The following is a 27,997-nucleotide window of genomic DNA, read 5'->3' as shown; positions in this document are numbered from 1 at the left end:
TCTCTTGCTGTGCCATTGAAGTCTAATTTTATTGTCATAAAAATCACCTGGCAGGCTGTAGCCTGAAGACCCTTTGAAACTCCTCTCTCTGTGCAGTGAGTACTCTCTAGATAAAGCAGTCATTCTCGGGCCATCTGAAGTCCCTCCGCCTGTGTCAGTGAGAGCAAAGCGCACATGAGGGTCAGGAGCGTTCTATTAAAGTGTGGTGTTTAAGAGGTGCTGGTGCCAGGGGGGCAGATGGAGGAATGAAGCAGCTGCCGAACATCTGCACCCCTCCTTTGCAGTCTGAGCCCTGTGCACTGCTGCTTTTGTCACAAACTTCCTGCTCTAGCTTTGGGGATGGAAAACTAGGATATCTTCAGAAATGCAGCGTGAAATGGCAGTTGTGAGGCTGCAGTACAGCCTCTTTGACATCAAAAGATAACAGGCTTTAGAGTCTCAGAGCCACATGACCCAAGGCATTCAGAGAGTGCACCTGCGGATCAGCCAATTAACTATTGTAATGGCAGGACTGCAACTACATGTTGCGACCTCTCCTACAGTACTGAAGTACTCACTTGCAAAGTCAAATAAGAACTCAATGATTTGAAATCAGCCTTCCATATGTACACTCACCATGAACGGTCTGTTGTGGTTGTCTTAACATCAGTCGTTAGTGAATTATCACGAGCCTACAGGTACTAGGAAATGTGGAAAGCATTGACGAAATGTGGTGTATAATAAACTGAAGCGTCATAATACAAACCCAGTCCTAATCCTTTTCTTATTTGCACATGTAGCCTCAAGGCGTTCTCCTACTGGCAACAAAGCCAGGCTAGCTCTGCTCAATAAGGCAACCATAACATTCTCGCTCTCTCTCCCCCTCCCTCTCTCTCTCTCCCTCTACTCCTCTTTGCAAATAGCGCCTCCTCAAAACTTGTTCTCGTCTCTCCTAGTGAAACCTGTCTGCCTGCAGCCTTCTCTCTGCAGTTGCAGGCTGCACTACAGCTGGTAGAGCTTGACCGCAGGTTGCGCATGAGGTCCACGCGTCCAGGAAAGCAGTCAATAAAAGGACTTTGAAGTGAAGTTGATGTTTCACTCGGCAGCACGTCCCTCAACATGAGGGACCGTAACTGATTTTGGATATTAAACACAGAGTGTCTGCTGCTAAAAGTTTACTAACCATTTTTTTTTTTAGAGTTTCAGTGATCCGAATTGGGCGCAATTACGCACTGCGAGCATTATGGCACAGATTTTGGATAAGCGTGCTCCCGTTTTGCTCTTGGTTTGGAGCTACTGCGTCCTGGCAAACACTGCCTTTACGAACTTTACGTTGGACAACGAGTTTCACTCCAGTTTCATCCACCGTCGGCTGAAGAGCCAGGAGCGCAGAGAGATGCAGCGGGAGATCCTGTCGATCTTGGGGCTGCCGCACCGGCCGCGACCCCACCTCCATGGAAAACACAATGCTGCCCCGATGTTCATGCTGGACTTATACAACGCCATGTCTACAGACGGAGACGAGGACAGATACTCCTATCCTTACAAACCCGTCTTCACCACACAGGGTCCACCGATAGCCAGCCTGCAAGACAACAACTTCTTAAACGATGCAGACATGGTCATGAGCTTTGTGAATTTAGGTAGGCACTTTATTTTCTTAAGTCTCCCATCACATTCAATTTTATATAAATCCCCTCCCAGAAAAACAAGACGGTGGAGAATAATAAACACGTCGAAATATTATCAATGTAATCGTTGCTATGCGCGTCACAATAACCCAGGTCTTTTATTTGATTATTAAAATGTAGTACTAGTATGACTGTCTTTATATATTAATTATCAAACACATAGCAAGGACTTTGAAAAAAAGCTTTTTTTAAGGACACATATCTTTGGCTTGACGATTATAAGTGTTGAGAATTTTCATATGTTAATTCGCGTCGGTGTTCTTTTTTTAACAAGGAGATTTAGCACTTTTATTATTGCACTCTGCTTACATCTTACACATTGTTTTTGGGACAAATCAGGCTTTTAGTCATATGATATGTAAGTGTCAAAGGTGGAAGAGCAGAATGACTGTGGTGGTATTTTATCTTCTTACAGCGCTTCACGTAAAGAAACAGCACAAGTATTTTTCTGATGGTACACCTGTGTCCACACAAAGGAGACCAGCACAATAACCACGTTTACATACTGCAGTTATCTAGCTAATACCAGGAGTGGCACATTCCAGTGTCCTTCTCTGTTAAACAGCTGTGCAACCAGCTAATGTTCAGGTGCTGTTCTGTGGATGATGGACCAGCAGCAGCTAACTTGTCAGCCATGTGTTATCTAAAGAATGAGTAAGTCAACAGCAGAATGAGTTCAAAGTGCACTGGGTCCTCCCTTAACTCTAATCTGGAGACATCCCTCACATCACAAATAATGCCAGCCAGTGATGTTAGTGTAGTCACAGTGTGGTTTAATTAGATTCAGTTGTTCACAAAGTGAATAACAATCGCACAGGACATACTTCACATCAATAAAACTGCTTTGTTGAAAGTTGTTTTCTGGCCCAATGTGCTTATCTAATCAAATATGTTTATTGACCTTTTATTGCTGCCAGCAACAGTCAGAGGTTGTAAAGTGTAAATAATCAAAACATTAGCATGTGTTATCAGATTTATGGATTGATAAAAGCATCATTATTATTCAATTTACTTAACAAATTATGTAGTCACAGCAACAGCTCCATTTAGGTTCCAGAAGAGTAGCTTTTACATATCAATCTGGTACCAGACAGACATAGAAATAAATCAAATCTGTAGCAGGCATACGGGTGGTTACGGTTTTTGTCAGCCAATAGATTTTGTTTCTTGACTTTCTGCAAGCAGTGAGACATTTACATTCAATCCTGGAAAGCTCATTGTTGGAGTGTCTTGGCAAGAGAGAGGGAGGTGACACTGGCTCCTCCACTGCACTGTGTAATTACTGTGGGAGCTGCTGCATTGTGACTATTTTTGACAGGCTGTGACACAGATGGATCTGACCACAGAGACTCAAGACACAAGTCAAGGGCCTCACAAAGTCAAGGGCCAAGACGGCACTAAGATGGCGAAAAAGGAGGGAGAAGGGAGCCTTTGGCAGAGTGATAAAGTTGGTCTGTCTATTTTGCAAACATCTTTTTAGCAAAAACCTTTTGCAAGATGGCTTACATCAACTAGGGAGAACTTTTTTTATTTCCTATGTTAACAACAACAAAGTCACACTGCCCTCTTGAAATCTTGTGGCTAATGTAATCACTAATGGCATCTGCTCAGGTTGAGTCTTCCTCACAGCACATATTTAGTGTTCCCTCAAATGACACTCATTTGGATATAAACAGCGCATTCGTGATTTAATCTGCCACGTGTTAAATCTATCAGTAGGGCCTATTGTTAGGCTGGTTCCGTACTCTCATGTGATACCATCAAATAGACATCCTGGTGGCTTTATTCAAAACAGCAGATAATATGCAATTTCGTTACCCTTTACACGAGAGGGAGGGAGGGAGGGAGGGAGGGAGAGGGAATTCACAGAGAAGAAAGTGATGGCTTTCAAATGGATTGACTATTTCCTCTCCAAATTCCTTCCTTTCCACATTTGCTCGTTGTGGTTTTTGTTTTCTTATTTAGGTTGTCTGAGAGCAAAATGAGTGTAGCTTTTATTTAAAAATTGTCCCTCAAAACTGCATGTCTCCATAGCTACTGAGCCAAGGTACATTAGTCAGACTTTGTACCCTAGGCGCTGCTTCCTGAAAGGCCCGTTTTCATGCACTGTTTGCATTTAAATTTAAGGTCAAATATGTGAAAATGGATCTGATTTTAGAATTGCCATCAAAATCAAAGATCCCTGAGCCACTAGAATAGTCCATATTATGTAGAATGTAAAATAATTGTTCTAGCTCTCGCTCTTCCTTACTGATTGCCACTCAACAGAGCTGATACACTTTGTTGTCAGCTTGTTTGAGTATATGCAGAGACCAATGCAGCCAGCTAGGGTGGGTGTGGGCTTTGGGACAGACCTCAGGCCAGGGAAGTCCTCTCTCTGAGTCACTTCAGTTTAAAAGGCCAGCTGTGTAAATGACTTACAGCATGCATTCAGAATGCATACTGCTGCATGGAGCGCAGCTCACCCAGGTCCTGGGTGTGTGCCGCATATGTACATGTAGCACACCAGAAAATTAGCACACTCACACTGCTGTCATAGCTAAGTAACAATAATGAATTTTACCTGAAATGCCCATTTTCACATTCCCAACCACAGGAAAGGGCCATGACTTGGCTGTCTGCTATTTGCATCCTGGATGACTTAAAGAGAAGCAACATCGTCACCTGTGCTGTGTGTGTGCGCGTGTGTATGTGTGTGTGTGTGTGTGTGTGTGTGTGTGTGTGTGTGTGAAGAGGGAGGTGAGGGCATAGTCTATTACTGCAAGATGTTTTCATGAGGTGTGTTAGTCACAGCGTTTTTCCTGTTCTCATGCAATCACGGATTAATGTATTCTTATGGGGCTGTGAGTCAATCACAGTGCTACACTAAGGCAATCATTTAGTGGAAGCTACATTTAGCAAATTCATAAGGTTATGATATGGTAGTGTCATGTTATTACTCCAAGTTAAGACCAATTTTATCCTTTGTTTTTCTAATTGCCAGCAATTCTTAAAGTTCTGGCATGTCTCACTGAAATAGGATTTTTTGTTTCACATTTAATAGGTTATGTACTGATACCCTTGAGCTCCACACTATTAACGGGCCATAATCCTTTAATGACTACTTGAAGCCACAGATGGCGCTGTTACCATTTTACAGTTGAAGTTGCGGTAAAAGTTCCTATAATCCTTTTTTGTTTCTGCCTGTAGGGCCTCCCTTTCTCTGATCACATTTTGTTTTCCTCTACCTTCTCTTGCTCTCTCATCCCGGTCCTGTGGATCTGAGACACTTCTGCGACACCTCAGGCTTCGGAGCGGTAGCGGACAGATCTGACGGCTCGCATTAGCCCAAGTGCCTGTTCGGCACCCTCACACCCCTCAGTCCTGCTTTGCGCGCTTCCGCTACTCTGCAGGGGGTATCTCACCCCGGCACCACTCTCCCTAGAGTTAACTACCACTATTTGCACCTCCTTTAGATCCCTATAGAGCTCATTAATTCTAATAACACACCTGGTACCTAAAACCAGATATGCGTAGTCAGTCAAAAGGGGCTGAACAAACAAGACTGGAACACTGCACTAAATTATACAAATTGATACCCTGTAATGATCTGTCTTTTTCTTTATTTTTCGGTTGCTCTCACTCTAACAGTGTTTTAAACACAGAACTGGGAACAAGTAAGTCATACTTTCCGTATGCTAAAAGGAGACTGGTGATGAAAAGTGGAGTGCAAGGGAAGTGTAGCTTGCTCAAGATGTTTATCCTATAAAGAGCAAAGAGAGTTTGATCTCTTGGGTACAGAGTGACTATCCACAGTAGAGCGATTACCACGTTAGGAAACATCCTGCCCACTGGCAGCTACTGATGACATCATGCCTGCGTGATGCATTTATACTGCTGTAGGGTCTGACAGCACTGACTCTCTGGGAAAGGGTCAGCAAAGTTTCATGCTATAACTTACTCACACTTAACGATCATTAACTTGCCACAGCAGGAGTGTGTGCACGGTCACGAACACATGCCTTTGAGCCTTTGCACAAGAAGAAACAGTAACCACAGGAAGAAGAGTCTTTACATTTAAGACTTGTGGTCAAACCAGACGTCTTTTGCTTGAAGGCCATGGAGAGGTTTGAGATTATACTAACAGCAGCTTTGCTGACCTCTTACTCTCACTGCAGCCATAAAACATGTTTGCCCTCTGCACCCATAAACCTTACTTCTGGGTTCTACCTCATGCTTCACTGAGGATCACAAATCTGAGATTTATACAGAATATGTGAGAACCTCGAAGAAACACTGACTGTAAAGACTTTCTTGGTATCTTGATGCATGCTCAATCATCCAGGTAAGACAATCCCAAAAAGCCGAAGCACTACAAAGTGATAAAGTCAGTCTCCAAAGAGGCCGAAGAAGTCACTTGGATGAGTGACGAAACAGTTCTCTCACTGAAAACGTTGCGACCCATTTCCGCCAGAATAAAGTTTTTGGGACTTTCTTGGTACAGTCATTCTCACTTGCTTCTGCTGGTATAGAGCCATGCAGATGTTTTTGTTTTAAAGCAATAATTTGGCTGTTCAGTGAACACGCTTTATCACTTTGTAGTGGACTGTTGGGTAAAAAGATCAATAGCTCGCTGTGAAACATGAAGCAGCAGGGCAGCTGAGACTTGCACTAATTACACCCTGTTTGTTTAATTAATGAAAACAGTGAAGTGTAAAAGCAACATTTTGCCGAGGTTTATTTGCCAATCTATTTCTTCATTGCTCCAGTAGCTTACTGTATACTGTCATCCTCTATCTGACACAACTCCTCCTTAAAACCCTAAAGCTGTCATTTTTACATTTCTGTTTTTGTATGAATAAAACAGCTGGTGAACTTCAGAGATGCTTGTAGTTTTGATGTAGCCAGGCTAGATGCTGCCCCGTGCTTTAAATCTTTGTACAAAGCTAATTTAGCTCTGCCATGGATGTAATATTGATCTTTTTATCAAAATAAAGATGAGACAGCAAACAAATCCAGTTTTAAAAAAAAAATATTCCTTCAATTTGGCTTTGAAATACCCTATATTGAGATTTTTTTCTGTATGATGTATAATAGAGGTTAACTGAAATCTTTTTATGTTGCTCACTACATCAAATCACAGTTCATTTTTCAACTACTCATTAACTAAGGAGTGAATCTGAAGAACCTACTCGACAGTGACGGTTCTGAATATTGGAACGTGCAACTTGCATCAGCTCCCTTGTCAAAGGCAATCAGACATTATTGAAAGGTGACTGTGACTATAAAGCAGCCACATCCTAAATCTACAGCAGTCTTTGTTTTGATATAATGTGCTGGAAGACAGGGATAAACTGTAGGGATTAACTATAGGATAAAACAACTCAGAGATGTGGAATTGCAGCCATTCAGTTTCCCCCACTCACCCACTCTTCCCCTCATCCCCCTGTTTTTATGTTCTCTAATTTTGTGACCACAGGAGCCACACCCTCCTCATCCAGCCAAGCCACCCCTTATTATAGACCTCAGGAAAATTCACATACAATACTCATGTTGGCAGAAGGAGAAACTTCTTAAAATTGTCTCCTGCATCACAGTGCAGTGTCTTACGCACGTGCGATGGCCACATTGACACCCTGTTTTTATCAGCTTGTTGTTCATTTGGTGGAATCACAGCCCATTCCTTCTTGAAATAAATAAAATAGCTGTGAGGAAACTCAAGGGAAACTCAGCTGCTTGCCTGAAGAAATAGAAACCTGTGACAGCCAGTTCATGTTCCATGCTTCACAGGCACAATATTTCAGCACTTATCATAAAACCACTTGCGTACATTTGTTGCTTGGCTTTTACAAGCTTTGATTTGGCTGTCGGAGCCTGGTGAGGAATCTGGTCAGTATTATGGGCTTCCGCTAACGCAATCTTCTGCTAGGAGAACTAACACACATTACACAATGCAGCTGGTGACTGGGCAGGGTAGGTGGCTCTAAAATAGTGTTTGAGTTCGCACTCCCGTCACGGCTCCAACATGAAAATTCACAAGCACAAGATGTTCACACAAGGAAAGACAATAAGGAATGAAATGTGTGGCATCTATTTGCGATCCGCCTTTATCCTCATGTTTCTTCTTTCATTTCATTCCTTCTCTCTCTTTCTCTCCCCTCTGCCCTGTCAGTGCCTCAGTGCCATGCAAAGAGCGGTGCATTTGTTTTTGCATCAACAGAGCTATTGGTCCCAGGATCTTTGACTTTGCTCTCGCCCCATCTGCCCTCTCAGCTTCACTGTTTGGTACCTGCTGTCATGGAAGTGCAGGGGAGTGCAGATGCTGCTGCGCACTGATAAGGCAAGGCCAAAGTAACGCAGACGATAGAAAAGTAGGAAAATGTGTGGAAATATTTTTTATTCAGTGGATCAGGTTTTTGCATTTCAATATGCATATTGGGGTTTTAGCCAAAAAGCAAATTATTTCAGTTACTGCAGAATTAGAGCCACATATGGACAAAAGAAATATGCAAGGAAGGAGAGTAAAATTATTAGAAACACTAAAATGAGTGCAGCATTCCTGGCAATGAAGGAGGTCCGTCTATCATTGAGGCAGAGCTAGAACGCCCGCTGCTTAGTACATCTGGGCTTTTTGACCACTCGCCACATCGTCCCACCCGCAGATTGTTTCATCATCTCTCTCAGCGAGTGCCTTAGCCTGGCCAAATGCACAGAGGTTCTGTTATGTACATCCAGATATCATTTCGGACTCCTGGGTTCAACAGGTGAATTTCTTAGATAAGACATTGGGAAAAAAACATAATCTTCCTTGATCTTGTCAGCTGTGTACTCTGTGAAGCTGTTGGAAGCTTATGAGAAAAGAGATTAATTGTCTCCATTTGTGGTATTTATTTACACACTAGACCTTGGTGCAGTACATCAAATTGTGGAGTACATTAAGAGAAATTACCTGAGAGGAAGGCCGGGCTATCTGTACTAGCTATTACATTCCTTTGCTTCTGCTCACTCCCTGTCCAGCAGAAGGCAATAAAACCTGCACTCAATAACACTAATTAGCTCCAGAAACATTCTTTCTGAGCAGGAAAGTGAGCATACGTTGCTCTCCACACTTGTACACATGAAAGTAGATAAATATGCATGTGCTTTTTCATTCACTGGGAGTGTACACAGAAGCGATTACATAAATCTAGAGGAGGAAGAAAGATGTGTTACAGTCACAGTGTCAAGGACAGGCTGCATGCAAAGAGGAAAGACTGGCCTTCAACGCATACTTTGTAGGCCAGACTTTATTCTGGCCCACATGTGAGAAGCCTCCTCAAACACAGCTGGGGAAGAAGCTGTAATAAAGAAAGACAGCGACAAACAAATTCAGCAACTCAAGAATAGATGAAAGGTGGAAATCTCTCTGCTTCTCTCTGCTGTGTTTAATAGAAAAGCATGGAGAAATTAAGGGAAGAGGAAGGGAATGCTATGTTTTGCATTCAGAGAAAGTGTGTGGATGTGTGTGAAAGAGAGATGGGGAGTAGAAAAACATACAAAAGAACTTGAGAAAGTGTTGAAATGTTTTATGTCTGGGAGCACAGGAGGCCTAAACCTCTGGAGATGAGGGGCAGAGTATGAGTTTGGAGACTAAATACCACGCAGCACCTCTGGGACCATAAAACAACAAGTTAATTAATACTAGGAGGCCAGTGGTGATAATCAATACTGTTGATTCAGGAGAATAGGCAGGGAAATTTGGTATCATATGGCCCTGTGTGTAGGACATACTAAAAACTGGGCCAGACGTGATGGTGGAGGTTTAGTTCAGGGGACTTGTTGGACGCCGAAAAGATAAAGTTTCTCTGCACAGCTGCTTTGGCCTGCAGACAGCGGGAAACATCTGTATTAGCCTCAGCACCACGGGCAGCCCACTGTGAAGAGGAATGCAAGGAGCAATAGAGAGAAGGGCGGGGAGGGAATGAATGTGACATATGAGTGTGTATTTAAAAAAGAAATATTGGAGTTCTTCACTTGCTATTACCTGACTTGGCTACTAGCTATAAAACTAGAGCTGCGTGCCTCTGGTGTGACTATAGCGTGACACAACTGCTTCTGAGCGCACAAGTGTGTGACACAGTGTTGTCTGCAAGCCAGAGCCTCTTATATGTCTAAACTAATTCACCAGTTAGTCATTCCTTCCCTTCTCTGGTCTCCATTATCTTGCTCTTAACACACAATATGTGGAGAAGGAACTGTGGCAGCTCCTATGGGAACAGACAGAGGGGCATGAATGGTGCAGGGCCCGGTGGTCCCATATCAAGTCATCGAGGCAACACAGAGGAATATGTACATGGAAGTGCAGGTCTGTGTGGTACTTCTCCATCTCCACAATGAGAGAAAAATTTGTTCGTTTAGTTCTTTTCACATCTGTTTAGTGAGATGTATCACATCTGGTGCTGATTAGCAGCACTAGAACACTTAAAAATTAATATAATTTTTCATTGGCTTGGTATTTATTCACTTTGTAGATGTTTTTGCTACAGCCTCCCTTGTGACATAGAATAAGAGCTGATTACCATTACTGCTGCTGCTTACATGTCCCGTGATCTATCAGGTTTAGTTCCCACAAAAGCAAGAGAAGAACCCAGCTAATCATATATAAGCATAAAGAATAGGACACAAGTACAGAGAAGGAAGGACAACATACACTCTAGACCTGTGTATTACTGTTCATCTCCATAATATGATAATAACAAGAGAGGTCTGAGAGTACATATTTGCACCCAGGCTGAAAATTCCCTCCACATCATGCATGAGATCAGTCCCCGGATCCAGAGATGTATGTGGATCCAGATTAGTTTATAATACTTTCTTGAGAACAAAAACAAGACAGTATTTCCCACATTTTCTTCAGTTTCATATGTACTATTTGTTGAAATATGATGCAACATGTCCTGTTTTGCAAAGAACAAAACAAACAAACAAAAAAGGATCTGAATGAAATTCAATCATTGCTAAATCTTTGGCAAAAAAATTCCAGGCAAATTTATTTATTATATTTGAGTAATCCTACTAACAATCAGACAAGGCTAAACTCTTTATTTGTGTTGAAAAGTAACTTTTGTGTATTAATCTTTGACTTATCAATGGACATATGTGGGTTACCCATTTTTAATGGTCAATAAATACTCCTAGTAAGCCAGTTAATATTACTTCCTAATTCAGTTGCATGAGTGCCAGGTTGACATCAGTGCTGAGCTCTCACTATTCAGACTTAAAGCAAGCCAAAGATTTACTCTTGTCCTGCCTCTTGCACAAGACTTTTCCCCCCTGCTTAGAGTTCTTAGTCAGCGTCCTCTTTGGTCTTCTTCAAGCTGTCACAAAGCTCATATTTGGTGGTTTGTGACATAGTGCCTTTGAGCAGTAAGCAGCATGCTTCTTGTGGAAAAATTGTGTCCAATCAGGCAAAGTTACGTAATTTACGCATTTGAGGCCAGAGTGGAAATGAAAAGGGGAGTCACTCTCTTTGACATGTGTTAATGTGGCAGTTACTCATTTTGAAATTGTTATTTTATGGTTAAAAAAGTTATTGAAGTGTAAATCAACAGTGGTCGTGTCTGTTTTTGCTGTTATTAAATATGTAGGTTTTAAATGTGAGTGGGCTTTTTTAAATCCCTTTTTTCTAATGGATAAAAGTCCTTGAGCCCTATGATTTCACAGAGCAGTAATTTACTCAAATGTTAGTCTAACACAAGTAAATTAGTGAGTAAGTGCACTTTCTGGGGACTATTTCAGTTTGATTTATTTATGCAACCAGAAAGGTGTATGTGACATTAAAGCCGTGGCTTTATACAAAGTGCTGAAATAACATATTGTCCTTTTCTTGTGAGCTGGTGGTGGTGGTGGTGGTAGGGGGGCATGTAAATCTATCTCAAAAAGTGTTATAGGAGTCTATGTCTATACACACAATATCTGTTTTAACACAAAGACATGTTGGATTTTTTTTGGTTTTTTTTGATAATTCAAAAAATGTGTTCAGAATGATCCTTTTTTACATTTGATTCTTCTCTCGAGAAAGAATTGCGGTTTTGGCTTAGCACGGGCTAAGATGCTAATACAGTGTTCATGAAAAACCTTCTGGCTGCCAGGTGCATGGTAAACTGAGAGGATGGGGATGGAGGACTCACTGTCCCTCTGATATCTGTGATGTGTGCTGCTGTGCACGTGTGTGGCCTGCTCTTGTTTCTTGTTAAATGATATGGGATAACCATGCATCATCAGCGTTTTTAGAAAAAGCAATCAGACATCTTAAGACCAAATGATAAAAGCAGCTCGCTGTGTAAGAGTAAGTGCTTGTGTGTGTGTGTTTGCCTCTTTGCATTTGTGTGTTGTTGCGTCTCTAATTATGGATTACAAAAACCCATAATGATTGTGTTACCGTGCTGTGACGCACAAGACTGTTCACTTCACAGGCAATACTTTGTGATAGTTGTGCGTGTGCAATGGACTATTTTTCTGTTTGTGTGTGTGTGTGTGTCCGTGTTAAGGACTCCGACTGATTTGGACGTTGAAAACTCTGAATGAAGGGTTCACATGGCATCAGAGGGTGTGTTCGCCATGTTTGTGGTGTGTGTTTTTGCGACACAGGTGGGGTGAAGGCTACTCACTTCCTCCCAGAGGAAGTCATAAATGCACTCACTTGGCTTTAACTGTGCCTTGTCCCCTCATCTGACGACTGCTTCCTTTGGAGAGAATTAAAAGAGAGAAAACGGAAGAATTATAGCAGAGGCCTTAGCTGCACTCTGTACGCTGCGTTATATTTTTTTACACAAATTACACAAATACCAGCACTGAAGAGTGGACATTTGATGTGAGAGGAAAATATTTAGTGTGGGAGTTTTACAGCAGCAGCATCCAACTGCTCTCATAAGCAAAGATAAAGAGCTTTTACAGTAAAGGGGCGGGGTGGCTGCTCAGGGGGGGCTCAAGAACAGGTCTGGCTTTCTCCCCAGAGGGACTGCACCTGCACTGGGCTACAGAAGGAGGGAGAGTTCCCTGGGACAGTAGAAGAATAGGCAGGCTCTAAAATTGTGTGAGAAGGTTCCAGGGTAAATTAGTAACAAGAAGTAATTGTTTCCTGGAATAATAACATTAAAGTGGTAGTCCTTACTTGTTGCATTCCTCATAATATTGCGGGCATGTCCTGTTGTGTGGGGATGTGTCCTAGAAGGTCCTGGAAGATGATACATGATAGTGATGTAGGAATATGAAAGAGAATATATATTTCTTTTTCACACTTCTTTAGAGTTACATAGGAGTCTTTGAACCTCAAATGATCAGAAATGTTAAATTCTTTTACAGCATATGCCTGCAACAAAGGCCCCAAACAGACAGACTTTGCTTTAAGTGGTCAGAGGCCAAAAGTGAGCCATCACTGTGCTGTTATCCAGTGTGCAGTAGAGTCTGAGCTTGAGGTGACCTGCAGGTGGAGAGGTATAAGCAAGCTTGTATGCATGCATGTATTGTCAAAACACAGTATAATGTTGTAATGTTTGACTTCAGGGTGGGAGCTCAATGAAGGCTCTGATGAGAAGAGATAATAAACAAGTGGCACTGCCTAGATCCACTGGTGTTGAATTGATAAAAGCATGTGGTGAAATCCACAAAACCTTGAATTTAAAAAGCTGTACAGCTTTTGAAACCAGTTCAGTGTGTGCCCATAGATGGAGAACAATGGGAGCCTAAAGCTGTGCCTCACTGAAGAGTAATTAGATCCTTTCTTATACCGAATCATCTCACAGTGCTGCCATTGTACGTTGTCCTTCAGCAACAGGGTTTAATAAAGATAGAAATGAAAGGGGATGTAGGAAAGAGATCCTTGTACTTGTATTATCTATATCGACAGTGTTGGGAAGGTTATTTTTAAAATGTGTTCCACTACAGATTACAGAATACATGCCCCCAAATGTATTTTATAACGTATTCCGTTACGTTACTCAATGAGAGTAACGTATTCTGAATACTTTGGATTACTTAATATATTGTCATGCTTTTTACAGCTACATGAATGTACTATTGCTGTGTGATTTATTGAGGGTTACTCGCCATACCAATACCAACTGGATGTTTAAATCTTAATATAAAATGAGTAACAGTAGGGTGGACATTAGGTAAGGCTGCACTTTTTTGCAGCGATCTCGTATAGAAAACTATTCCGCGTGTATATAAAACAGGTCCGTGGCTCCGAACCGAGGTAAACGGACCTCTGGCTACTACGGTGGGTTCCGTGTTGGGCTCGTAGCCAAAAACTAGCTTTACTTTGTTGTGTGGGTTAACTTTGCTAGCAAGAGACAGAGAGAGGTGTTGAAAGGCTGCAGTGGTTATTATTATTATATTTACATGCTTCTAGAGAGAGCATAGCCTAACATATGAAACAGGAAAAGACCGCCGTGTAATCCCTTTATTTCAACAACGTAACTGTATTCTGAATATCACCTTTTTAAACGGTAACTGTAACGGAATACAGTTACTCATATTTTGTATTTTAAATACGTAACGTCGGTACATGTACTCCGTTATGCCCCAACACTATCTACAGTGGGGCAAAAAAGTATTTAGTCAGCCACCGATTGTGCAAGTTCCCCCACCTAAAATGATGACAGAGGTCAGTAATTTGCACCAGAGGTACACTTCAACTGTGAGAGACAGAATGTGAAAAAAAAATCCATGAATCCACATGGTAGGATTTGTAAAGAATTTATTCATAAATCAGGGTGGAAAATAAGTATTTGGTCAACAACAAAAATACAACTCAATACTTTGTAACATAACCTTTGTTGGCAATAACAGAGGTCAAACGTTTACTATAGGTCTTTACCAGGTTTGCACACACAGTAGCTGGTATTTTGGCCCATTCCTCCATGCAGATCTTCTCGAGAGCAGTGATGTTTTGGGGCTGTCGCCGAGCAACACGGACTTTCAACTCCCGCCACAGATTTTCTATGGGGTTGAGGTCTGGAGACTGGCTAGGCCACTCCAGGACTTTCAAATGCTTCTTACGGAGCCACTCCTTTGTTGCCCGGGCGGTGTGTTTTGGATCATTGTCATGTTGGAAGACCCAGCCTCGTTTCATCTTCAAAGTTCTCACTGATGGAAGGAGGTTTTGGCTCAAAATCTCACGATACATGGCCCCATTCATTCTGTCCTTAACACGGATCAGTCGTCCTGTCCCCTTGGCAGAAAAACAGCCCCATAGCATGATGTTTCCACCCCCATGCTTCACAGTAGGTATGGTGTTCTTGGGATGCAACTCAGTATTCTTCGTCCTCCAAACACGACGAGTTGAGTTTATACCAAAAAGTTCTACTTTGGTTTCATCTGACCACATGACATTCTCCCAATCCTCTGCTGTATCATCCATGTGCTCTCTGGCAAACTTCAGACGGGCCTGGACATGCACTGGCTTCAGCAGCGGAACACGTCTGGCACTGCGGGATTTGATTCCCTGCCGTTGTAGTGTGTTACTGATGGTGACCTTTGTTACTTTGGTCCCAGCTCTCTGCAGGTCATTCACCAGGTCCCCCCGTGTGGTCCTGGGATCTTTGCTCACCGTTCTCATGATCATTTTGACCCCACGGGATGAGATCTTGCGTGGAGCCCCAGATCGTGGGAGATTATCAGTGGTCTTGTATGTCTTCCATTTTCTGATGATTGCTCCCACAGTTGATTTTTTCACACCAAGCTGCTTGCCTATTGTAGATTCACTCTTCCCAGTCTGGTGCAGGTCTACAATACTTTTCCTGGTGTCCTTCGAAAGCTCTTTGGTCTTGGCCATGGCGGAGTTTGGAGTCTGACTGTTTGAGGCTGTGGACAGGTGTCTTTTATACAGATGATGAGTTCAAACAGGTGCCATTCATACAGGTAACGAGTGGGGGACAGAAAAGCGTCTTACAGAAGACGTTACAGGTCTGTGAGAGCCAGAGATTTTCCTTGTTTGAGGTGACCAAATACTTATTTTCCACCCTAATTTACAAATAAATTCTTTACAAATCCTACCATGTGAATTCATGGATTTTTTTTTCACATTCTGTCTCTCACAGTTGAAGTGTACCTCTGGTGCAAATTACTAACCTCTGTCATCATTTTAGGTGGGGGAACTTGCACAATCGGTGGCTGACTAAATACTTTTTTGCCCCACTGTATCTATCTATCTATCTATCTATCTATCTATCTATCTATCTATCTATCTATCTATCTATCTATCTATCTATCTATCTATCTATCTATCTATCTATCTATCTATCTATCTATCTATCTATCTATCTATCTATCTATCTATCTATCTATCTACTTGTGTATGTTACTTGTGACTTGTATAAGATTTTGGGCACCTTTCTGCTTTGTTGGCTGGAATAGCTGCCTAAAATTCTTGTGAGAAACTTACAGTTTTTCTCAGTCGCTTTGGTGCGTTTCTCAGAACACCATTAACATTTGCACAGCAGTTAGTGCATTTCCCAAAACAATTAGTGCAAACTGCAAAACCTAGTGGATAGCCTGCAAAAGCACGTCACATGCACAGAATTGATTATCCATACCTCAAAAGCAAGTATCCATGTCAATGAAACTGTCAGTGCCATCAAAATGAAAAGTCTTGACACCATCTTTATGAACAAGATAGTCAAATGGCATTGTCATGTTTCCACTATGACAGTTTATAATTTCAGTGTTTCCCATTGCAAAAACAATTGGTGACACCTGAAAATGCTGACAACAGCACTATGGCCTACCTGTACAGCCATCTGAAATGTGCAGTAAAGTCACTGTAGATGTTATGGGAGTCTTGGGAGTAACTAAGACACTGAATATGTACGTTTCACATTTCCATTGTGTAGAAGTGTTTGTAATCCTACAGAATTGTGCAAAAGAAAAATATGCTACAGTCACTTGTTCACTGTAGAATACATGTAAACATAAAATCACCCATTTGGTAGAGCCTCCTCATGAGTGACAGCTGTAATTCACCTGAGATCAATTGTTCAATTTCGGAGACATTTCCAAGAACAATGATACAGAAAGGTATAGGATTTGCTTGACAGATGGCCAATATTTGGCATGTGATAACTAGTTCAACAATTTTGTGTGTGATGACTTAAGCAATGGATGTATGACTATTAGTTTTATTGGGAATGACTATTCAGCATCCATAGGTATGATTACTTTTGACTGACATGACATAAGCAAATGGAAATGTCAGAAAGCAGCAGGGAAATGTATGGAAGCAACTGATTCATGTCCAAAATCATTTGCAGTTTGTTCAGAGAGAGGAGAAATTGCTACTATGATGTGCACAAATGACTGAGTGTTGTGGAGGTTGAACTAATAGTTATGAGAATTTCAATTCTGATCTGAGAAACGCACCAAAGCGACTGAGAAAAACTGTAATCCTAACCCTATATTTGAACTTTTGTTAACTATAGGTGACTGACCAAGGGGATACCTGTGTTCTACAAATCAATTTCTCCAAATGTAATGAAGTAATGTACTTAAAGGGGGTCTGTTGAAGCCTATAACAACACATATGAGCTGTTGGAAATTTATCTAACACATAAGTCATCAGAAGAAAGTGTCATTTCACCCACAATCCCACTTTATATCTCGACAGATGAGGACAAATCCTATAACTATGGCGATCCACTGACATTTCCTGTCACCCTCCTCTTTCATTTAAATTAAACACAAGCAAAAAAAAAGCTTTTTTTTAAAAAAAAGTTTCAATATCACTTGAGCCTGACTCAATAATGTATATTTATTATTTTCTTTGATTTCTTTTTGTACATTTGAGTGCATATTTTATATTTGTGTGTATATGCATACATACTTATATGGGTGGGGAACCTGTCTATCAGCTAATAAAGACAAAAGTGGCGGGTGCCTCAGGAGATGATGAGATAAGAAAGGCACTGACCCCTGGGATTTCCTGCTGGGACATGAGATGAGCAAGGTCAGGGAGGTACAGGAGGGGTTGGAAAGCTGGGATGTGAGGATGAGAGAGAACAAGGGGTGGGGAAGGGGTACACCGAACATCAAGCTCCAACTCATGAGAACCAGATGAAGGGCAGACTGGATGACTCTCTGGGGCTATGAAGGGAAGAGAGGGGGAAGAAAGAGGCTCATAAAGCTGTCAGAGTCCGCCCGCATCTCTCTATCACGGCTCAGTGTGTGCCAGATGCATTGCTTTTAGTGCTAGTTCTCATGAATGTTTCAATCATAAGCCAACATGTGTATTGAATAGCTATAGATGTGTTTAATTTGGGGCTGACCCCGAGTCTGACAAGCTATGTCATTTCCTCGCTAATAACTGAGGATGATGGATGGTTTAGGAAAAATGAATTGTAGAAAGTCTGAGCGTAAAAGACATTTGTTGTCTTCCTACTTTGCAAGCATATGTTTTGTTTCCCTGGAAGATGCAACTCAATACCACACGAAAAGCTTTTAAGTTTCATAAAAAAAGTCACATTAGCTCTTTGTGTCTGCCTGTAAAAATTTTGTATCACTGCTAAAGGGGAGAATGCAACATAACTCATGTGAATGGGAAACATTCTTTGAATACATACAGCCTCTTTAAAGATACATTTTTCATATTTTTTTTATGTTTATGTTTTGCAGTGGAGCACGATAAAGAATTCCTACCGGTGCGGCGGCATCATCGAGAGTTCAAATTCGATCTATCACGAATCCCTGAGGGTGAGGCAGTCACTGCTGCCGAATTCCGTATATATAAAGACTTCATCCATGAACGGTATGATAATGAGACCTTCCGTATCAGCATCTACCAGGTGTTGGAGGAACACTCAGACAGGTGAGCATTGGTTTGTGGCTATGTGTTTCAAAAGATTAGTTGGATGCTGAAAAGACAGTTTCAGGGGCTGGACCACACCTCACTTACTAACCTGCCGGTTGTACATTTATAAGCGTCTTCTCCCTACATGCTAGTATATTCTTGTTTCCTTGCCTCACCTTTTCTTTTCTTTTTATTAGTTCTCACCTCCTAGTCCATACAAGGGTTACCTACCCAGGCTTTACTGCTATTCTCTGTCATTGTCTCATCATAACTGGGGTGGGGTCCTTGCCAGTGGAAAAAAAACGACATGGCATCATGATATGTTAATATTTAGTTCAAATCGCTCATCTTCCCAAGAACAGACTTTTAGTCTGACGTTATTTATCAGTAAGAAATGCTTCCTTTTGTTGTAATGTATGTTTCCTGTAGCAAACACTTTGACTGATCTGGAAAAAAAATACAAATAGCAAGAACTATCGCCCTGTCTTATACAAATGTCCCAGTAAGTAACAGCTTAACAGAGGGGTAGGCCCAGAACCTGAAAACAAATTCAATAAATTCAAGGAAGTCTAGTCATCAATCATTTTATGTCATAGATCTATGCTTTTTCTATTGAGACATGGAAAAACTACCTAAAATTTATAAATGAATTAAAGTTTTAACAACTTATCTTGAAGGCTTTGATACACCTACCAGTAGTTATACATGTAACCCTGGAATGGCCCATATCCAGCTATCTTCAGCCCCTCCTAAAGGTTTCTATTATCCAAAGGGAACAACACCGTCATTTATCCCTTTGCCAAAGACAGGCCCAGGTACATGAATGAACCAGAGCTCTGTGACACATTATCTTCCCAGTCAGAAAATAGGTCGGGATACATGAAATGGCCACATGAAGAACAAGGGATTTAGTCTCCAATGGTGAAAGGGCAGAAAGGGTCAGAGTTTACTGCTGAACAATAGGACCGACTTGGATATGCACTGTTTCTCTTTTCACACATTCTTGTCCTCTCTCACAGCTGTACTTTTTGCTCCCTTTCTCTCTTTGGCTTTTTGGCTCTCCCACAAAATTCCAGCCAGTGATGGACCGTGTGTAGTGTATGAAAGGACCCGTCGTTTATAAAGCCATTATTGTCAATTAAGAAAATGAAGTGTTCCCCTGGGCCTCACCAGCTGGAGCCCTCCCCGCCTCCCTTGCCTTACTGTCTGTCTTGCTTCATTTCTCTCTTTGGTTGACTCTGTCACACTCCCTCTCTCCCCTCAACAGCTCTGCTTTGGTCACTTAGCTGCACACGCTGCCACCTTGTCTCTACCTTTAAAAAAAAAAAATAGTGCAAGTCAATATCTAATTTTAAGTGAGTTTTCTTGTCCCTTTCAGGGAGTCAGACCTATTTCTGCTGGACTCGAGAGTGATCTGGGCAGCGGAGGAGGGCTGGTTGGTGTTTGATGTAACAGCCACCAGTAACCACTGGGTCCTGAACCCTGGCAGAAATCTGGGTCTACAGCTGGCTCTGGACAGCACAAATGGTCAGGGCAATGAATGTCACAGAAATACACAGAGTGTGATCAAAATGTTTAGTGACTTGGCCCATAAAGAGCAAAAACCTGTCCAGCTTTAAATTTGGCAGCTTTTTCCTTGTGCGCTTGCACTGCTTCCAGTGCTCCTGCTACATTTGGCTCATTCCCCGGAAGTCCTGTTCTGTTCACTGCGAAACTCAAAATTGCGCAAAGAGCTAATATTGAACTTTTGTGTCATACTGACCCAGTCATTACTGGTAAGGAGACTTCAGTGCCTGGCTATGACTGAGAAACTACACAGCGGTCGAAGGGTTTTTTCAAGACGTTCACAGGATGTCATTCATTAATTTTTTCTGAGTCAGAATCTCAACTCAGAGTTTTACTGTAAAGTCCTGAGGTGACTGAGGAAGAACAAAAAACTGCCAATAGTATGAACTGTGGCATGAATCATTATCAGTCACCATAAAATGGAGTGAAAAAGCTGAGTTCAGAAAGAATAGTGTATCTGTTTTAATTTTCTAGAAAGAAAACGAGTTCAAGGGTCACTGATTTAACACAAAGAAAGAGATTCAGTTCAGTGGAAGCCATCAGTCCTGATACGTGCTTGTTCTGACACGTATCAGGACCACTTTAAGTGGTCCATGGATGTGCCCATAAAAAAACAAATGGGCAGGAAAAAATATTTTGATTGTAACTATATTTACTGTCTGATGGGTATGTGCCAGGTAACTGAGCTAGTGTACTTGTGTAATGTGATTTCCACAGAAATTAATAGCTGTCACTCAAAAATTGCTACAGAAAAGGACATGAACAAAGGTACAGAGGCTAGCCAATAAAAAAAATATAAAAAATACTAGACTCTGTATATGCAAACTGTAAGATTTGCAAGGGTAAGATGGGTAAGTTTTCATTTATTTGGTCATTAACGCAAATGTCTACTTAGCCAACCACATGGCAGCAACTCAGTGCATTTAGGCATGCATCAGAATTTCCATGGGTCAATGGAAATTCAAATCAAGTATCAGAAGGGAGAAGTAAGGTGATTTAAGTAAGACTTTGAAAATGGCACGTCATTTGTGCCAGACACGCTGGTGTGAGTGTTTCAGAAACCTTTGAGCTACTGGAATTTTCCGCACAACCACCTCTACAGTTTACAGAGAATGAGAAAATACCTTTTTTTATGTCAGATGTCAGAGGTAACAGTAAATAACAGCTCAATACAACCAAAGTATGCAGAAGAACAGCTCTGAACACATAAACACATCAAAATCTGAAGCAGATGAACTACTACAGCAGAAGAGGGTGCACCTTAAAATGTCTTCAGAATACAGGTTTCTAATGCAAAAGAGTTTCAGCTATATTTAAGGGTAAACGTTACAAAATAACAAGCTTGCGTGAATAAACAGCATGAATCACAGTACTGTGCAGATGATTAAGGTAAGATGTTGAACACAAATGAAGGTCGGCATTGTATTGCAACAGACAAAGGCCTCCATCATCGCTGTAAAGGTTACAGTCAGATGATTTCTTCCTTGTGCGTGGAAAGATAAATCAAACCCTGCTTCTCATCATTCATCACCACTATCATCCGCCATACCCTCAGCATCATTAGCAGACGTGCGGAAAATACAGTGTGCTAACCAAAGGATAACATCTCAGCAGGAGTTTGTCATCGAGAGCCTTAAATGTTTGTCAGCGAAAAACTTTATCAACAAACAGTCAGCAGGGAGTGTTTGAGAATATCATCCATCAAAGGATGGCAGGATGTTACATGTTAGGCGAGGAAAACAGACACTATGTAGCCTTCGAGGCGTGCAGTGGGTGTGCTGGTGAGGCCATATCTATGAGTGTGTGTTTGTGTGTTGGATCAGGTATGAAGGGGTTATGGATGAGCGTGTACAGACAGGTTCCTGCGACTTCTCGTCGCCAGCAGCGGCCAGAAGCCTTGATTTACCACTGAACAGTGATCAGACACACATTCTTCCATGCGGGAACCAGATAGACACTACTGCAGTGCTTGTACACCCGCAAGCACAAACACACCCACGCAAACACAAGAAGGGAGGCTTTGATGTTCAGCGCTGCGTTTGTTCTTGCTATTTCAGAGGTGGAGAAGGGAGAGGAATTCAGAGAAGAAAGTCACATGTGTAAAACCAAATGCAGCGAAAGTGGTTTCAGTAAGAGCAGTTTATATGCAAAATAAAAACTTAAAAACAGCCACACTAAGCAGGGACATATTTATTTAAATTCAGGAGCTCAGCTTTTCTCATTTGCACACTGATCTGTCTGAACACCTGTTCCACTGTCCTCTCTGTCACCCCCTACAGGAGAGAGTATCAGTCCTCGTACGGCAGGCCTGGTTGGTCGCAGTGGGCCTCAGAATAAACAGCCCTTCATGGTGGCCTTCTTCAAAGCCACTGAGGTGCACCTGCGAAGCATCCGCTCAGCTACAGGAGGGGGCAAACAGCGTAACCCCAACCGCTCGAAAGGGGCAAAAAGCCAAGAGGCGCTTAGAGTGGCCAATGTTGCAGGTAAACACAAAATGTGTTTGTGTTTTATAAACATTCAGCTATGATTTACTCTGGCGTGTTGGGATAACCCCCGGATCCATTTGTCTTTTGTATCCTTAGTGAAGAATTCATGGAATGGGAAATAAATAACTGGTACTCTACAGTTTCATAATAAAAGGGCCAACTCATGCAGCATGCTTATTGAGGCGCTAACACACACACAAGCACGTGCATGTACCGAAATGCAAAAGTACATCCCTTTAATGGATGTGATTCCTGCGATGAATATTCAAGGCCTTTGTTTTGAAGGTGTGAGAGGGCTGTGTTTATGTGAAGCACTGAAACATTAGACTGTAATGCCTGAGCTTCAAATATGCCTCTGCTGTCTTTGTTTATTTACACAAGCATTACAGAGTACTTGGGGCCAAGTTCCCTGCATGGAGGTAAGGCAGCACGGGCTTTTATGGAAGAACACATCTGCAGCTTGCTGTGGGGCAACCCGGGCCACGACACATGGGCTAAATGGGCCTGTTTAGAACTCTGAATAGCAGTGGTCTTTAACTAGATGATGAGAACCAGTCGCTCATCATCATTTCCAATGTGAACCGCTTTCAGGAACTAATGCACCGCAGAGCCCCAGAGGTCACCAGGAGAAGCGAGAGATAGCATTTGATCGAAAACAGACTATTCTTTTCAACACATGGACCGAGTAAAAAGGAAAAAAAAAAAACACATGTTGAAATAAGCGGGAGAAAGGGGAGAGAGAATAAATAAAGTCAAGAGTTGTGAAAATGTGGCTCGGCTACTCTGCGTACACATCTGCTTCATCCAGTAGAAACTCAAAGCCCGACACAGTGACCTCTGTGCAGCATAGCCCATTCATTTAAGTCAATTAACCAAACTGCTGCTCTAGATGGAGGTGGTTTCTTTTAGTCGTTGTACAAGTGTTGATGTTTTGCATGAGAACATGGTGGCATGTTTAGGTCTGCTCTTTATCATTGCTGCCTAATTGGGGTCTGACGACAGCAAATAGTTACTCGTCTAGCTGAGAAGGATAAAAGCACTTGTGCTGAAGTATAAACTCTCTATTTTTCTTCCTGTTCTATAGAAAACAGCAGTACTGATCAGAAGCAGGCATGCAAGAAGCATGAGCTCTACGTCAGTTTCAGAGACTTGGGGTGGCAGGTACGGAAACCATTCCTCTTTCTTCGGTCGCCAGAATTGCTTGGCCCAACAGAAACCTAAACCAGACACTGCTGTTTGCTGCTCCTATCCCAGAATCTTGATCAGTGACACAATAAAAGCCCAGAAATACCTTTGTTAGATGAAGTTACTGCTTTATTTGTGTTCTCCCAACACATAGTACAAGATATGGCATAATTAGGCCATATGAAGACAATACTGAAGGGTAACAGAAAACACATTAAACTCCTGTATGCCTTTTATAGAAACAAAGGGTGAAAATATCCAACATATCGAAACAGTATAGCCAAACAAACCTGAATTTCTCCTCCACTCTCAGGACTGGATCATTGCTCCAGAAGGATATGCAGCATACTATTGCGAGGGAGAGTGTGCCTTCCCGTTGAACTCCTACATGAACGCCACAAACCATGCCATTGTGCAAACACTTGTGAGTAACCATAGAACGAGGGGAAAAAATGCAGCAGTCATGTTAAGAGTCTAATCATCTCATCAAATGTCAAGACAATGTAGCCACTGTTGGAACAACTGTGTTTAATTATCCAAAAAGGGCATCATTTTCAGCAGTATCCACGCAAATACCTTTTTTTTCTTCTTCTTCACAACTTCTTTTCCTCCTCCTCTTCCCAGGTTCATTTCATTAACCCAGAGACAGTTCCTAAACCCTGCTGTGCCCCCACGCAGCTCAATGCCATCTCTGTGCTCTACTTCGACGACAGCTCGAACGTCATTCTCAAGAAATACCGCAACATGGTGGTCAGAGCTTGTGGCTGCCACTAGACCATCACCATCCTCGCATGGACACATGCGTACGCACACACTCTTGGGAAAAAAAGGGCTTCCCCCTTGCTGTAATTTAAACATGTTGAGAGTTGGTTACAAAATATACTATGTGCTTTTTTTTTTTTTTTGAAGACTCTCTGTCATTCTCAGATGAACAGATAAACACACACACTCATGTTTGTGCTTTCTACTGTGTATACGATACATTTAAAACAGTGATTGTAATGTATATTCATTCACACCCAACAATCTTTTGTTTATTTCAGTAATTATTCTAATTATTGTAGTTTATACTTTTACTGAGCGAGGGAGGATGAATCTATATTTTTCTTCTATGTACAATACCATGTAAATATTTTGTTTTTTCAAAAACAAAGCAAGTGTATTTATTTTCTGTCACTTGGATTTGTGTTTTTTTTTCTTCCTTTATGTAAAGCTGCCTACTTCCTTTGTCAGTATGAGTGCACACAAACTCTGAAGAAATGAAAAGAAAACTACTTTTGGCATTAGCATTGAGTTCAAATACGGCACACGGCGCTCTGCCTCAGAAGCATGACACATTTATTTTGTAACAACAATCAGCTGAGCTGTCAGAGAGATGGGGGGAGGAAGAGAGTGGGATCTTTGTTTGAAGCATCTTGTTCTGTGTGCTCGACATTTTCAGGTTTATATTTTTCTGCTGTAATACAATCTGTCATATTTAAAAGGTCTATTTATTGAGAGCCGGCTAAGTAACCATGTGCTCCAATGTCTCGACTATGTTTCACTGCTGAACTGGTACAACAATAAAGAGGAGAAAAGCAACAAAGCCACTTTGAGATTTATTGTTTAATCTGGACGGAGAGCAGAACTGTGTCCAAGTCTGAGGAGGACACACGCTGGTATTGAACTGTCTTACACGTTCCTGCACAAATATTTGCTCGGATTGTAGCCTCACCCTTCACCTGCTGACCTGAGATCTGTAAGAAGTTTTTTCCACATTCAAAAGCAAACTAAGAATTTCTCAGGCTTAGTTACTACGTGTGTGTGGGTTTGCATGCCTGTGTCTGTGGTTTACGTATATGAGGTGGATGTGGGTTGTTTTCTGTCGGCGAGTGTGCGTCGATGCTCCCACATGCATTCAAGTACAAAGCACACTGGGTTTACGTGTAAATATTTTGCAGTGGTTGCTGACAGCGGATTTGGGGAAAATGCAGAACGCTTGTGCGCATCGGTGTCAAGCACGCTGCACCGACTTTTACATTTAAACGATGCGATCCGTGACACGAGCTTTTGTTTTCAGATTTCAGATTCAGATTCAGATTCATTAGGACAGCTGTTCATTTAACTACACAGCAGTTTCTGTTTCCAAAGCATTGGAGCTCTTACAGTATATTGAGAACTTTTACTGAAAGGGCTGATGAAAACAAATAAAGAGTTACGTTATGTGCAATTCCCTGCACACCTGAATGAGTGGAGGAAAATTGTTAAAAACAGCTGAGTGGAACTTCTGCACACTTGGTTAAGTGCTGGGTACTTTAAAGAAGTGTAAGGTGATTGTTATAACCCCAGTAGTAATCTGGCTGGATAACTGTATTATGGGATGGTTGAGGTAGCTTTTGTGTGTTCACATAACTACCTGCTGAAGGCTGGACAGTCTGGAAATTTCAGCTTATAATTCCGATATTTCATCTGTGAGAAATATTCTGTAAAATTGTGAATTTGTGTTGACAAGTAAAAATTCTAAAATTCATAAAGTATGTATAACTACAAATACTAACTTGCTGTGCTGGATTGGCTTCCTCTTGGTGCAATTATCATCAAGGGTCAGTTCCTGCAGAGATGGTCAGAATGAGACAGACTTCTGGCTGTTTTCCTGTCAGACACATACCAGTAAGGAGTGTTAGGAGCCATATTATCAGCACAAGTTTGATTAAGATTTACTACATGTTTTTAAAAGCTGCATGCCCTCATATATTGCCAATTGATATCATGTTAATGTCTCCATTTGTCTTGGTGTTACCCCTTTGATGTGGAAATCTGAACAAACACTTAGGTACATCTTGCTAGTTCTGGGTTGGACCCGATTTGACTTTCAGAGTAAGGTCCTGGAAACATTCCGCAGAGATTTTAGTCCATACTGGCATGAAAGCATCTCATATTTGATGCAGATTTAATGTGAATCTCCTGTTCCAGCCTATGCCCAAGGTACTCTATTGACTGGGATCCAGTGGCTGTGGAGGGCTTTTTTTCCAGAGTATCTGTGATCGCATTTTCATGTTTACTAAACCAGTTTGACATAACTGGAGCTTCGTAACTGGAGGCATAATGTGTTCAGCTGGAAGCAGCCATAGGGGTTCATTCTAAAGGTATGGACATGGTCAACAACAATACTCCGGTAGGCTATGTTGTTTAAATGATGCTCACTTGGAAATACGGGTCCACCGTGTGCTAAGAAAATATCCCCTAAGCAATGTTTTTTCCCCATCTTCTCAGACAACTAAAATCAGTTTCCTGTTCTTAGCTGCCCAGTGTGATCTTCTGCTGTAGCCCGTCCTCTTCAAAGATTGCCCATCCTCTTCTGATGTATTTTCACACAAAGAACTTTTCGTGACTGGGTATTTTCACATATTTTAAACCATTTTCCCCCATACAGTCATCCAGGGGATGACTGTATGGGGGAAAATCCCAGCAGATCAGCAGTTACTGAAATACTCAAACCAGCCTGTCTGGCACCACCAACAATGCCATAAGACAGGTAACTTACCTTTCTTCCTCATTCTGCTGCTTATTTTGAACTTCAGCTGAACTTAATGCTGAAATGCACTTAGATATTTGTGTTAATGACCAACTGAACATGTATACCTAATGAAGTGGCAGGTAAGTGTTACCCCCCTCCCCTCTGCTATGCTTAGCTTAATAACTGTCAACCAATTTTCAAACTGTCCTGTCTTGCCAGGATCCTGAATTATATATATATTAGTTAATAAACATCTCATATCATTCCTCGGAAGACATTCTGTGTCAAGGTCACATCATCACATGGTTTCAGAGCCACTTCTACAACACTGCACTTCATATCTGCTCTTACAAAGGGGGAAGTATTGTGCTGAACTTTTTTTAACATAAAAATGTGACACTTTTAATCCTGCTTCGCTCCCATATGAACAAATTCTTGTGAATTAAATCTCACCAAGATCATAAGTCCACAAATGATTCACAACAGATTAGATCCTCTTACTGATAGAACTTTAGTGTCTTAGCTCTAGGCATTATAACTGCTTTTCATATACCCATCTTTATAGACCATAGTCATATTAATTTACTATGGCACAATCGTTTGGTTGATCAGGTTCACTCGAAGTTCACGTTGTCGGAACAGGCATTAACCAAGGTTTACAGTGCCCCCTGCTGGGCAAACTAAACAGTGCGTTTGCAAAACGGTGCCAAAAGTCTTCTTTAAAACACCTACGCACCTCACCTTTCATCCAAGTGAACTTTGAATTTTTAGTCTCCGCCCACTCAGTGTCGTT

The 27,997-nt window shown here is 41.6% G+C and overlaps 1 protein-coding gene across 1 annotated transcript; it reads left to right on the top strand.

Annotated features, from left to right (window-relative positions):
• The first annotated feature begins 939 nt into the window (after window positions 1-939).
• bmp7b (bone morphogenetic protein 7b) lies at window positions 940-25,287 on the top strand. Its single transcript, XM_085443383.1, has 7 exons — window positions 940-1,622; window positions 18,297-18,489; window positions 19,850-19,998; window positions 22,317-22,520; window positions 23,608-23,684; window positions 24,022-24,132; window positions 24,333-25,287. Exons 1-7 carry the CDS (start codon window positions 1,223-1,225, stop codon window positions 24,480-24,482), a joined length of 1,284 nt encoding a protein of 427 aa, XP_085299509.1. The 5' UTR covers window positions 940-1,222; the 3' UTR covers window positions 24,483-25,287.
• Window positions 25,288-27,997: the final 2,710 nt, after the last annotated feature.

Source organism: Copadichromis virginalis, linkage group LG20, assembly GCF_057382275.1.
Source record: "Copadichromis virginalis isolate Kocher_CV1m ecotype Utaka linkage group LG20, C_Virginalis_male_GT1.1, whole genome shotgun sequence".
Lineage (NCBI taxonomy): Eukaryota > Metazoa > Chordata > Actinopteri > Cichliformes > Cichlidae > Copadichromis > Copadichromis virginalis.
This window is presented reverse-complemented; position numbering and strand designations above follow the sequence as displayed.

Bases quoted from the DNA above. Each gene is read 5' to 3' on its own strand.
- bmp7b (XM_085443383.1), top strand. From the start codon at position 1,223: ATGGCACAGATTTTGGATAAGCGTGCTCCCGTTTTGCTCTTGGTTTGG. The intron at 1,623-18,296 runs GTAGGCACTTTA...TATGTTTTGCAG, and splicing joins CATGAGCTTTGTGAATTTAG to TGGAGCACGATAAAGAATTC. The intron at 18,490-19,849 runs GTGAGCATTGGT...TGTCCCTTTCAG, and splicing joins TTGGAGGAACACTCAGACAG to GGAGTCAGACCTATTTCTGC.